Here is an 11055-nt window from a genome sequence, read left to right on the forward strand (position 1 = left end):
TATTTAACCAAGACAAAACCATTGCAAAATCTCTCTACTAGAAGATCAAATAGGCCATCGGTTTTAGCTAAGCTTTAGGCCTTCAAATAAGATTTAATATTTATGTCTCAATGGCAAGACCTGCTCCAACATTTTCAGAGAATGTTGTCACCAATGTTCCATGATGAGCCATGAACTTCCCTCCAATTCCTATCTATCTCGGGATACCTAAGGAGTACCCATCAAAGTTCAACTTCAAGCAACTCACTAAAAGGGGTATCCATGTGAAAAATATATCCTCAACCAGCTAAGTAGATTTGCAAACTAGGTTTTAGTCGCAATATATGCTAAAAGGGTTGCCCACAAATATTAGGCTAGCCGACACCCAAAGAGTAGAAATAGATTAAATGCTCTTGGTGCATATGTATGGGGTGTGGAGAGTCGATTGATCATATTTTCCTACATTGTCTGATAACTCAAGGATAATGGCACAAGTTATTCAGTATAGCCAAGATGGATTGGGTTCCACCCAGGAGCATTTGTGATATGTTGTCCATCTCTTTTAAAGGATTGGGAAGTTCAGGTAGAGGCAAGACCCTTTGTCAAATCATTGGTCTCACTTCGCATTGAATTGTGTGGTGGAATGAGAAATGCTAGGATTTTTTAAGAAAAGCTGAGGACGGCAGAGACTTTGTGGGATCTACGTTACTTTTATTCCTCATGGGCTTCTTGTACTACTACATTTAAAGGCATTCTCTCAATGTTTTTCTTTTTTTTTATGGGTGCATTCTCTCAATGTTATTCAACTTAATCGATGTTTGGTTTGTAATTCAAAAGGGGTGGACAATAATGAGAGGAGCTTTGTTCGGTCTTGTTTTATAGCCATAATTGGACTAATTTTTGTGTAGGTTTCCATGTATAACGGAGGAGTTTGAGTCATATTTTGATCAAATCTTGTATTTAGTGGGGAGGATCTCTCATCCTTATCTTGATCTATTTATCAATATACAATCTATCTTTGTTTCTGATAAAAAAATTATACATATACAAATAAAAAATAAAAAATCTTCCAAAGTACACCATTTGTCCAAAAAAACTCTTGCATTCTCTCATGTCCTATAGTCTAAATTAATGTGAGATTAGCAATATGCCACAATGACTCCCCTCTCAAAAGACCTCCAAAAATCCAATAAAAAATAGTTAACATCTCCACCACACTCTGAGGTGGAGCCAAGTCAATCCTAGCAAGTCCAAACAACTTATGCCATAATATTAATGCTATAGGGCAGTTAAAAAAAAAATGATCCACTGCTTTCCCAATCTTCTTACACAACACACCATTCAAACCTAAGAGCTTTGTGAAGTCTCTTCATCTATCATAATGCTTCCTTTGTTAAATCTTTTTACAAATCCCAAATTGTGGGTGACCATTATACTCTCTTACTAAAGAGATTTGGGCCTCCAAAGCATCATCTAAGGTAGGTGATGTAGGACAACCCTAGGATGGTTGCCTACACTCAAGGGTAGGTGGAGTAGGGTTTTATTTTTTATGGTGTAAGGAGAGGAATAAGGAATAAATTTTATGGTAGAGAAAATTATAAGATAAGAAATAGAGAGAAAGAAGAAACAATGAAGAAAAGATGGAAAACCTTAGAGTCTCATTAAGGCCTTCTAGGAGTCTCATCTAGAAGAAAATCAATGGAGTCTCACCATTGAGGGTTGCAACCTTGCAATGAAAGAAAATATAATATTATTAATATCAATTCATCTCTTTGATTTACATTGATTAGCTTATTCATAAGCTTCTCTAAGAAATCCAAAGTCTACTAGGACTCTAATAACCTATTATGATTCTAATTCTAATTATAACATCCAAAGTCTACTAGGACTCTAATAACCTATCATGACTCAAATTCTAATTATATTATAACTTTACTAGCTAATCCTAATTAGACTCCAACAAATATCAATCCTACTTCAATTCTAAATAATATTAATCCTACTTAAAGTTTACTTAGGTCTTCCCTTTCCTCCTTGAATAAACTTTAAAAGGTTTTCCCCCATCAATAGGTTTCTTTGTCTGGAAGGCAACATGGGAAAAAACACCTACAACTATTGTTCAATTATGAGGAGAGAGTGGAATATGATCAATTATTGTTGCCTATGCAAGTAAGATGTGGAGTGGGGAGATCATATTATCTTGTTCATTGTAGAGGAGCCTCTAGTTTGAGGACCTCGGTCTTCTCTTTGTTTAAAGCGTCCCAAGTCCTCCCCTAGTTGGTTAAAGATGCCTTGCTTACTTAGCATAGTAGCTTTGAGGGTAGTAATTGTAAGAAGGTGTGAAGCACAATTCCTTTATGTCTCTTTTGGCTTTTAGGGGAGAATGTAACAAAAGATTTCTCAAAGAAGTAAAATGGGAAGATTGGGCTATGAAAGGGTTGTTTCTAAATTCTTTACTTTTTTCGTCTAAAGGGGTGGTGAACAGCAATAATCATTCCCCCTTAGATTTCGTAGATTGCTTAATAGATATAAGCTAGAAGTGTGTTGTTTTTGCTTTCTTTTTGCTACATCCTTTTACATGTCTTGTATGTTATCCATTTTTTTTATAATAAGTAAAACAAGTATCGTATTAATGAAAAGGTATACACGACGTATACATATACAAAAAACCAATAAAGGTGACAATACAACCGCACCCCACGAGGAACCTAACCAATCCACAAAATCTATCAAAGAAGTAATGTTATCCCCATGTATACTCTAACCCAATCCCAAAATAAATACAAAAAAAAACTTTTAAAAGTTTGATCTAAGCATTCCTTATCCTCAAAATCTCTCCTATTTTGTTCCCTCCAAATGGACCAAAAAATGCATAGAAGAGCAACTTTCCAAGCCTTTTTCCTTTTTTTGCCAACCGGGACACCATTCCAACTTAGAAGCACCACCCTCACAGAAGAATGCATCACCCATTGAATATGAAAAAAAGCACAAACCAGCTGTCACAATGTACTTACTTTCGAACAATGCAAAAGTAAATGATCTCCCGTTTCCTCTTTAGCCTTGCACATGTAGCACCTATTTGGCATCCTCCATCCCCTCCTTTTGAGTTGATCCTGTGTCAAATAGCCCAAGTTACCTCCCAAGAAAAAAAGCTAGCTCTAACAGGGGCCAAGAGTTCCACATTGTACTGTGCTGAAAAGGCTCCACTCTCCTACTTGCCAAAGAAGAGTAAAAGGACCGAACTGAAAAAACACCCTCCTTAGTCTCCAACCAAACCATGGCATCAAAAGTACCCAAAACGATGGAGTAGTTATGCAACCTCCCGAATAAGGCATCTACCTCCTCTAACTCCCAATCTTTGAATTGTCTAATAAACCTCAGTCCCCAACTACCCCCATCCCAAACATCTATCACCCAAGCATCCTTAAAGGAAGCTATAGCATAAAGACTCGGAAACTCATCCCTCAATGACAAATCACCACACCATTTATCTTTCAAGAATTTTACCCGATTCCCCGAACCAACCTAAAGCCTTGTTTTATCTTTGAAGGTCTCCCAACCATTTCTAATTGCCTTCCATATTCCTACACCATACCTCCCTCTCACCTCCTCTGTGCACCACTCCCCCTCCTGAATCTTATAGTTACCAACAATTACCTGTTTCCAAAGAGAGTTCCTTTACTTCACAAATCTCCAAGACCATTTACCCAAAAGTGCCTTATTGAAGAGAGGAAGGCTTCTAAAACCCAAATCCCCATTTTGCTTCTCCAAACACACAATCGACCAATTAACCAAATGAGGCTTTTTCTCCAACTCCCCTCCTCCCACAAAAAATCACTTTGAATTTTTTCCAATCTAGCTGCCACTCTTTTAGGGATAACAAATAAAGACATAAAGCAAATGGGCAAACTAGATAAAGCACTCTTAATGAACGTCCACCTTCCACCTTTTGATAGATATTGTTTCTTCCACAAAGTAAGCCTTTTTTGAAACCGTTCCTCCACACCTTCCCATATCCTACTAGAATTGTAAGGAGCACCCAAGGGTAGGCCTAAGTAAGTGGATGGAAGAGAACCCAACTTACAACCTAAGACCTCAACAAACTCCTCCAAATTTGGAACCTCCCCAATGGAAATCAATTAACTTTTCTCCAAATTAATCTTAAGACCCAAGCATGCCTCGAACCACATAAAAACCCAGCTCAAGTACTCCAAGTTTTCCTTGTTTGCATTACAAAAAATGAGAGTATCATCTGCAAAGAACAAATGGGATATCTCGAAACCCGCATCATTCCTCTCTTTAACCCGAAAACCCTCAATAAACCACCACCCTTTGCCCTTGAGATCAAACAAGAAAGGATCTCCATCACCAAAACAAACAAATAAGGAGACAAATGAGCTCCTTGTTTCAACCCTCTAGACCTACTGAAGAAACCAGAAGGAGAGTCGTTGATCAAAACAAAGAAATGGACCATAGAAATACACCATCTAATCCAACTCAACCACTTGGAGGCAAAACCCATTTTATCCATCACCGCCATAACACAATTCCAATTTACATGATCATACGCCTTTTCTATATCCAGTTTGCATAGCAAGCCTCTCAAGTTAGCTTTAAGTCTAGAATCTATGGTCTCATTAGCTATCAAAACCGCATTTAAGATTTGGCTACCCCCCACAAAAGCATGTTGAAAATCCAAGACCAAAGAACCCACCACCCTCTTGAGTCTATTAGCTAGAACTTTGGTTAACAACTTGTACAAACCCCCAACAAAAATCCTTTAACTCTTCAACCCCCCTTTTTTAGGCACCAAAACTACAAAAGTAGCATTTAAACTTCTCTCAAAGCAACCCGACTCATAGAAATCACCAAAAAAAAACCCCAAGACCTCATCTTTTAGAACATCCAAGCAGTCCTACAAATATGTCAAAGTAAAACCATCCGGACCAAGTGCTTTATCTCCATTCAAGCTAGACAAAGCAGAAAAAACCTCCTCTTCAAAAAACAAGAACCTCCAAGGCTACTGAATCTGCGAGCAATAGAGCATTAAAAGCCAGCCCCTCTATGCTCTACCTCCACTCTCCTATCTCAAAGAGCAACAATTGAAAAGATCTTGCCACTCCCTCTTTAATACTATTCTCCCCCTCTAGACAAACACCATTAACCCTTAACTTTTCCAAAAAATTCCTCCTTCTATGAGCATTTGCCATTTTGTAGAAAAATTTAGTATTTTTATCCCCTTCTTTTAGTCATAGCTCTCTTGATTTCTACCTCCATAAAATCTCCTCCAACCTTGCCCATTTTTTAAACCCATCTACCGCTCTCCTTTTCTCCTCAAACTCCTCCACTGTGAGGGCTCTTTCTCTATCCTTTGCATCCCACTGACCTAACCTCTCCAAAGCCTCAAGTTTTTTGGTGGACACATTCCCAAAAACCTCCCTCCACACTTTGAGATCCTGCTTCAAACTTACCTTAAACGCCAAAATATGACTGTGAGACCCCTAGACGCTATATCCCTCCCACCAACACCTTATGAGATCTTTGAACCCTTCCTCCTTTAACCAAATATTTTCAAATCTAAACAGAAATTTTCCATTTATAATCCCTCCCCTATCCAACAATATTAGTGCATGATCAGAGACTGGATTTGGCAGGATTTTTTTAACCAATCCACTAAACTGGTCTTCCCAATCATCAGAGACTAGAAAACGATCCAACCTAGAAGTTGAGTTGTTGTTTAAACCACCACACCATGTATACTCGCCACCGGAAAGGGTAAGGTCTTTAATGCCAAGCTCATCGATCACCTCTGAAAAACATCTCATTGTAACTAACATTCTCAAACAGCCCCCTCTTTCTGCTAGAAATCTCACCACATTAAAATCACCCCCCAATACACCAAGGATCCCTCCAAAGACCCCTAATAGCACCTAACTTAGCCCAAAAATCTTCCCTCTCCTCAATGAGAATAGGTCTATAAACACCCGAAAACATCCACACAAAACTACCCTCGCAATTTGTGAATCGACATGACACTGAAAAGGCACCTACCTCCATCTCATGAAGCTCCAACACCCACTTATCCCAAAATACCGCAATTCCCCTTGCTTGACCTCTAGCATCCATTGCTCCCCAATCCAAACATCTACCCACACCCAGGCTCCCCACCATTCTGGTTGTTATTTGTTGAACCTTTGTTTCTTGAAGACATACAAGATTGGCGGAGTATAAGCGAATCAAAGATTTAATCATACTACGCTTATTCCCCACATTAATACCTCTACATTCCATGAAATAATCCAAAGCTTCATTGACTCACCCTGACTAAATCCCAAAAAATTATCCCCCCTCCTCTCCCACACCTCAAATCGATCTTGTAACTGACTAAACATTCCAATTGCCGAAGCTCCCTCTCCAACTTTGAACCACTCACCTAAGCCTTTTTGGTCCCCTGCCTTACTGTCTTCCTTTTTATTCCTAGTTCCAATTTTTCCGAGAAGCCTAAAATTTCCTCTTCATAACCATCCATTGGAAGCCCCAAAACTTTGCTAAAAACCACTAATCTGCTAAAATTTCCTTGGAAGGCACTTCCCTCCCCTATAACATAAGCCTCTTCCACCTCCCCATTCGAAAGTCTTGATTCCACCACTACGCAGTTTGATTGAAGATTTACCCTCGACTCATCCTTCAAGACCATGGAAAGGGGGCCAGTTCTCACATCTTCTACCATTGGCGAAAGATCTCCCTAGAAAATCATCCCTACATCATGACGAGCCTCCCCGACAACCCCATAGAAAAAAGGAGTAGAAGAGAGAGAAAATGTCGAACCCATCACTGGGCCAAAACCCCTCAACAAAAGGTCGAACAGCCTCACTTATGGGCTCCTTAAACCAAGATGGGCTTGCTTTTACATCCATAGGCCTCTGTAAAGCTGCTCCAGCTACAAATGTTTGACCTTCCTCCCACACAGCACCTACAAACTCCTGCTCCTACACCTCCTACTACAGCCTTCCCTCAAAAGATACTAAAAAGGTTGCCTCTTCTACAAGCCTCATCTTACCAGGAAGCGACACCTTTTCTGCTAGGTTTGACCCCGCAAGCCCCATGCGACTTGTCGCTCGTGTATCACTACTCTTCTTTTCCCCCTCCTCTTAACTCTCAGCACGGGGAACCACCGAAGCTACCCAAGGAGGTATCTCCCACCACAAATTCACTAAAAAACATAGTTCTTCTATCACAAGCTTAAAACTCCCCGGTACCTTGTTTCCATTTGTTTTTATTAAAACTCATGCCCATTGTAAATTTCTACCCCTCGCTGTCTCCTTGTCCACCCCCACATAACCCCCACATGCATCACCCACTAGCTTAAAGAAATCCCTATGCCATAGGCAAAGCGGGAGCCCTACAATCCTCACCTAGTAGGAATTTGTTTGAGCTCTCTCACTGAGACAACATATTGTTGGACTCCATCTTTCCAATTTTAGTGGTCTCTGCCTGAAGACACTCAAGCCTTCTTGTATCGCCTTCTCAGCCTCCCTTGCCAACTTGAATTCAAACAGAATCCATGACCCTCCCAAAAGAAGTAACGATAGATTCCCTTTCAACCTCCAATGGTACTTAGCCCAATCCTCCAAAGAAGATATCAACGGACCCTCCTCCATGTGTTCCCCCCATTTTCCCACCAAGCAACGATTAAGATACTGCATTTTGTTAAACAAGTTAACTCCTCCAAACTACAACCACACCTCTCCCCTTTCACTCCCTTGTTCAGGCAAGGGATAAGCCCCCATAGGCCCTTGACTCTACCCATCTTTCACCTTAAATGCCTCAATCCTACTTTCTCGATGTTCTACTAAGTAGGCCCTCAACTTTTGAGCAAGAACAAACCACCCTCTTGGAAATCCCTTCCCCTCCGGAAAAATCAACACAAACCGGTTCGCCTCCACTGAGAATATCAAACACAACAGGTATCTTCCCGCCTCATTGTTGCACAATTGGAGCTTATAGCTCCTTCCTCCTTCTACCTTAGAGTTTTTGAACTCCTTCGAACTCTCCTTCTGGCAACAGTCTTCCACTCCTTCTAAGAGTAAGGACAGACCCCTCTCTCCAAATCTAATCCAAGCAAAGAAATTTCGACCCCTCTCTGTAATTACCCCAAACAACTTCCCTTTGGACAGTTCCACCAAAATCTCAAAGGACTTGGACTCAACCCCAAACCATGCCCTTCCTCCGACCTTCATCCTCCTCACTCTAAAACTCTCTATGTCTTGTATGTTATCCATGTACAAGAGCCACACCCCTTTTTTTAGTTAGGCACTTTCTAATATATTTTCTATTATCTATCTATTAAAAAATGTGATGTAAGCAAGGGGATGATCAAGACCAACACTATTCTCCTCACCAAAATCCTTCCAAAAACAAATTTCAAATTATTCCCAACAAAACATCTAGTATGATAAGAAAAAAAGGTCAAAACTTGATAAATAACCAATTAAAATCCTAAAATTTGAGTACCTCATATTGATCACTGCGTACCAAAGGAACCTCCTCTAACACTATTTCCTACTAGGAAAATGTTCCTTCAAATAACCTATTCTCTGTCCAACCTATTCAAGTTTAGAATTATAGGTCATCTCCTAATTGACTAAATGATTTATTATGTTCTACTTTTTTCAATCCAATTTACCTCAACTAGAATCATAACAAAGAAAGATTAAAAAGACACACATGGATTAAAGTTGTCTTATCAAGCAAAAAAAAAGGAAAAAATGGGAAAAGAAAAAAACCTAAGCCTTATTCCATGCTAACCAATTCCTTACCAACTCTCCACTGCTTGATCATAAAATTCTTAAGCTCAAACTAAGGTGTTGTTTAGAACAGTTTTCCTCTTTTGGCTTTACCCAAAAGTTAAAAATAAAGCTGAAGCTATAATTTTTAAGGGACAATTGTGTTATTACGAAACTTCACTTAACATAAAATAGCTTCCCTCATAAACTAGAAAGGATCTTCTATGAGAAGCAATATTGCCCTTACAATCCTATTAAGTTCTTTTTAAAGCTTGAAACACTTCCATTACAATCACTTGAACACATAAAAGAGCTCTTATTATGCTTAAGATAGACATCTTAGCTGCCAAGAAGCCAATCCAAACAGGGACTAAGCTTTGTTCCATCTAAACAAACACTTACCAACTCTCTACTACTACTTGATTCCAAAATGTTTTAAGGGCCTTGAAGTGTCTCCAAGTGGAAGCTAAGGAACTTTGGTGATGTTCACCCTTTTTGCATCCCAAAGAATTAGCCTTAGACTAAAGAGAGGGAGATGTTCAGGTTTTTTTCTAAAATCAGTAGTTTTAGATGGCTATTGATACTAAGCTTTTAAGCTCTCTGGTAAGGCTTAATATGTCTACTAGTTTTGGTGTTCCAGACCTTTTTGTGGAAGGAGGTAAGGGAATTCTTATGATCATGTGCGCCTCAAAAGTTTCTTGGAGGTTAAGCTTATTGGATTAGTAGACATTGCTCCTGCTGGAGAATTCCTCTTTGTTCCCTCTTCTTGTGATTAATATAAACTTTGGCTCTTATCTAACAAGAAAAGGTCAGAGAGAAAAAGGAAAAAAAGACAAACAAAGAAAATAACAATAAGTGACAGTCTGGCCCATGCTTGTAGAAGGTTTATCCAACTAAAAAGAAGAAGGCTAATTGAGCACTCTTAACCCCATTACTGCTAACTCTAACCAGTCCATAATTTCAGGTATGTCAGTTCAACTTGAGTTTCCAGCCTTTTTTATGTATACAATTTGATGAACAATTGGTAATGTACAATTTCACAAAATCGCCAATTGCAGCATTGTATCTTTCCTCCCTTATCAGTTTAGTTCGTTCCAAGAGCCAAAACTAGACTAAAATGCAATCATGAATGTACTTAACAAAAAAAAAATTCCCTGATATTCTCTCTTTTTTTTTTAATAGGCAATACGAAAATAAACTTACAGGATTCATCAAAAGCTCTTCTTTGAAATGCTTGTATTGGGACCTCTTTTTAGCCAATTCTGAAGACCAATGTCCACGATCAGTCGGTAAATACCCCAGCAAGAGCTGCCACAATCAATAAATCAAAACTTCAACCTCATAATCTAATTAATTGCTACATATTTCTTCTCTTACCGAAATAAACTGAATAAATTTAAGCATCAAAATCAAGTCACGTAAACAATAAAAAATTTGTTTGGTTTAGTAAATGAAAAACCTAATTAGTTCAGGAAACGAGAATTTTCATCTTATCGAAATTGAAACAGAATTAAACATAAAACTCAAATTTTCAGTTCCTTAAATCCACAGAAACGAAACAAAGCATAAGCAGAAATCAGTACCTTCCACACCGTAGAACGAATCCCAGCGCCATCAGGAATACCCTGCGACGCAAGCCTCCGCAGTTCCCGCACATTTATCACCTTCTTTGATAACTAAATCCAATCATACCAATACGAAAAAAAATCGAATAACCTATTACTAAAGGAAAAAAAATCAAACAAATCCAATTCCCATACATAGCTAGATAGAAACCCTAACCTCCGCCAAGAGCTGAGCCTGGCGAGAAATGTCCTCGGCTGAGTCGTCGGAGGATGCGTCATGGACATTGTTTACGGATTCCTTGGGCTCCGGTTTTGGGGGCTCTTCTTGGACGACGGCAGGAGGGGGCTCGGGGACCGGCGGAGCGACCGGAGAAGGAGGCGTAGGGGTGGAGGGCTTGGAATCGTAGCGCTGGAGGCGGTCATCTTCGGTGGCAGAGGGAGAAGCGGACCAGAGAGAACTGTTGAGCCAGTCTGGCACCCTCTTCTTCACCATGGCCAAATGGAATGAAGATCGGTTTCACCAGAAATGCGTACAGTCAATGTCGCTCTACACAATTTCTCTTTTTCCACCCCGAAACTGTTTGCCCTGGGAACACGAAGACAGGTGGTGGTGCTGAGGATGTTCGCGTCCCCTGCCGGTCAGGGAGGGATTGTAAAGGAACAATTCATAACGACACCTCGCGTCTCTTCATTGGGGCTTTCCTGGGCCTAGTCTCAGTCCTATT

At 39.7% G+C, this 11055-nt stretch overlaps 1 protein-coding gene across 1 annotated transcript in view; it reads right to left on the minus strand.

The window, feature by feature from the left end:
- LOC100241872 (uncharacterized) overlaps positions 1-11055 on the minus strand; it is a 28377-nt gene extending 17322 nt beyond the window's left edge. Inside the window, exons 1-3 of the mRNA XM_002271177.4 lie at positions 10548-11055; positions 10349-10441; positions 9969-10073 (exon numbers count right to left, since the gene is read on the minus strand). Of these exons, the coding sequence (XP_002271213.1) occupies positions 9969-10073; positions 10349-10441; positions 10548-10823 (474 nt within the window). The 5' untranslated portion in view covers positions 10824-11055. The remainder of the gene's footprint in view (positions 1-9968; positions 10074-10348; positions 10442-10547) is intronic.

The sequence above is a fragment of the Vitis vinifera genome, chromosome 5 (assembly GCF_030704535.1).
Source record: "Vitis vinifera cultivar Pinot Noir 40024 chromosome 5, ASM3070453v1".
Taxonomy (NCBI): domain Eukaryota; kingdom Viridiplantae; phylum Streptophyta; class Magnoliopsida; order Vitales; family Vitaceae; genus Vitis; species Vitis vinifera.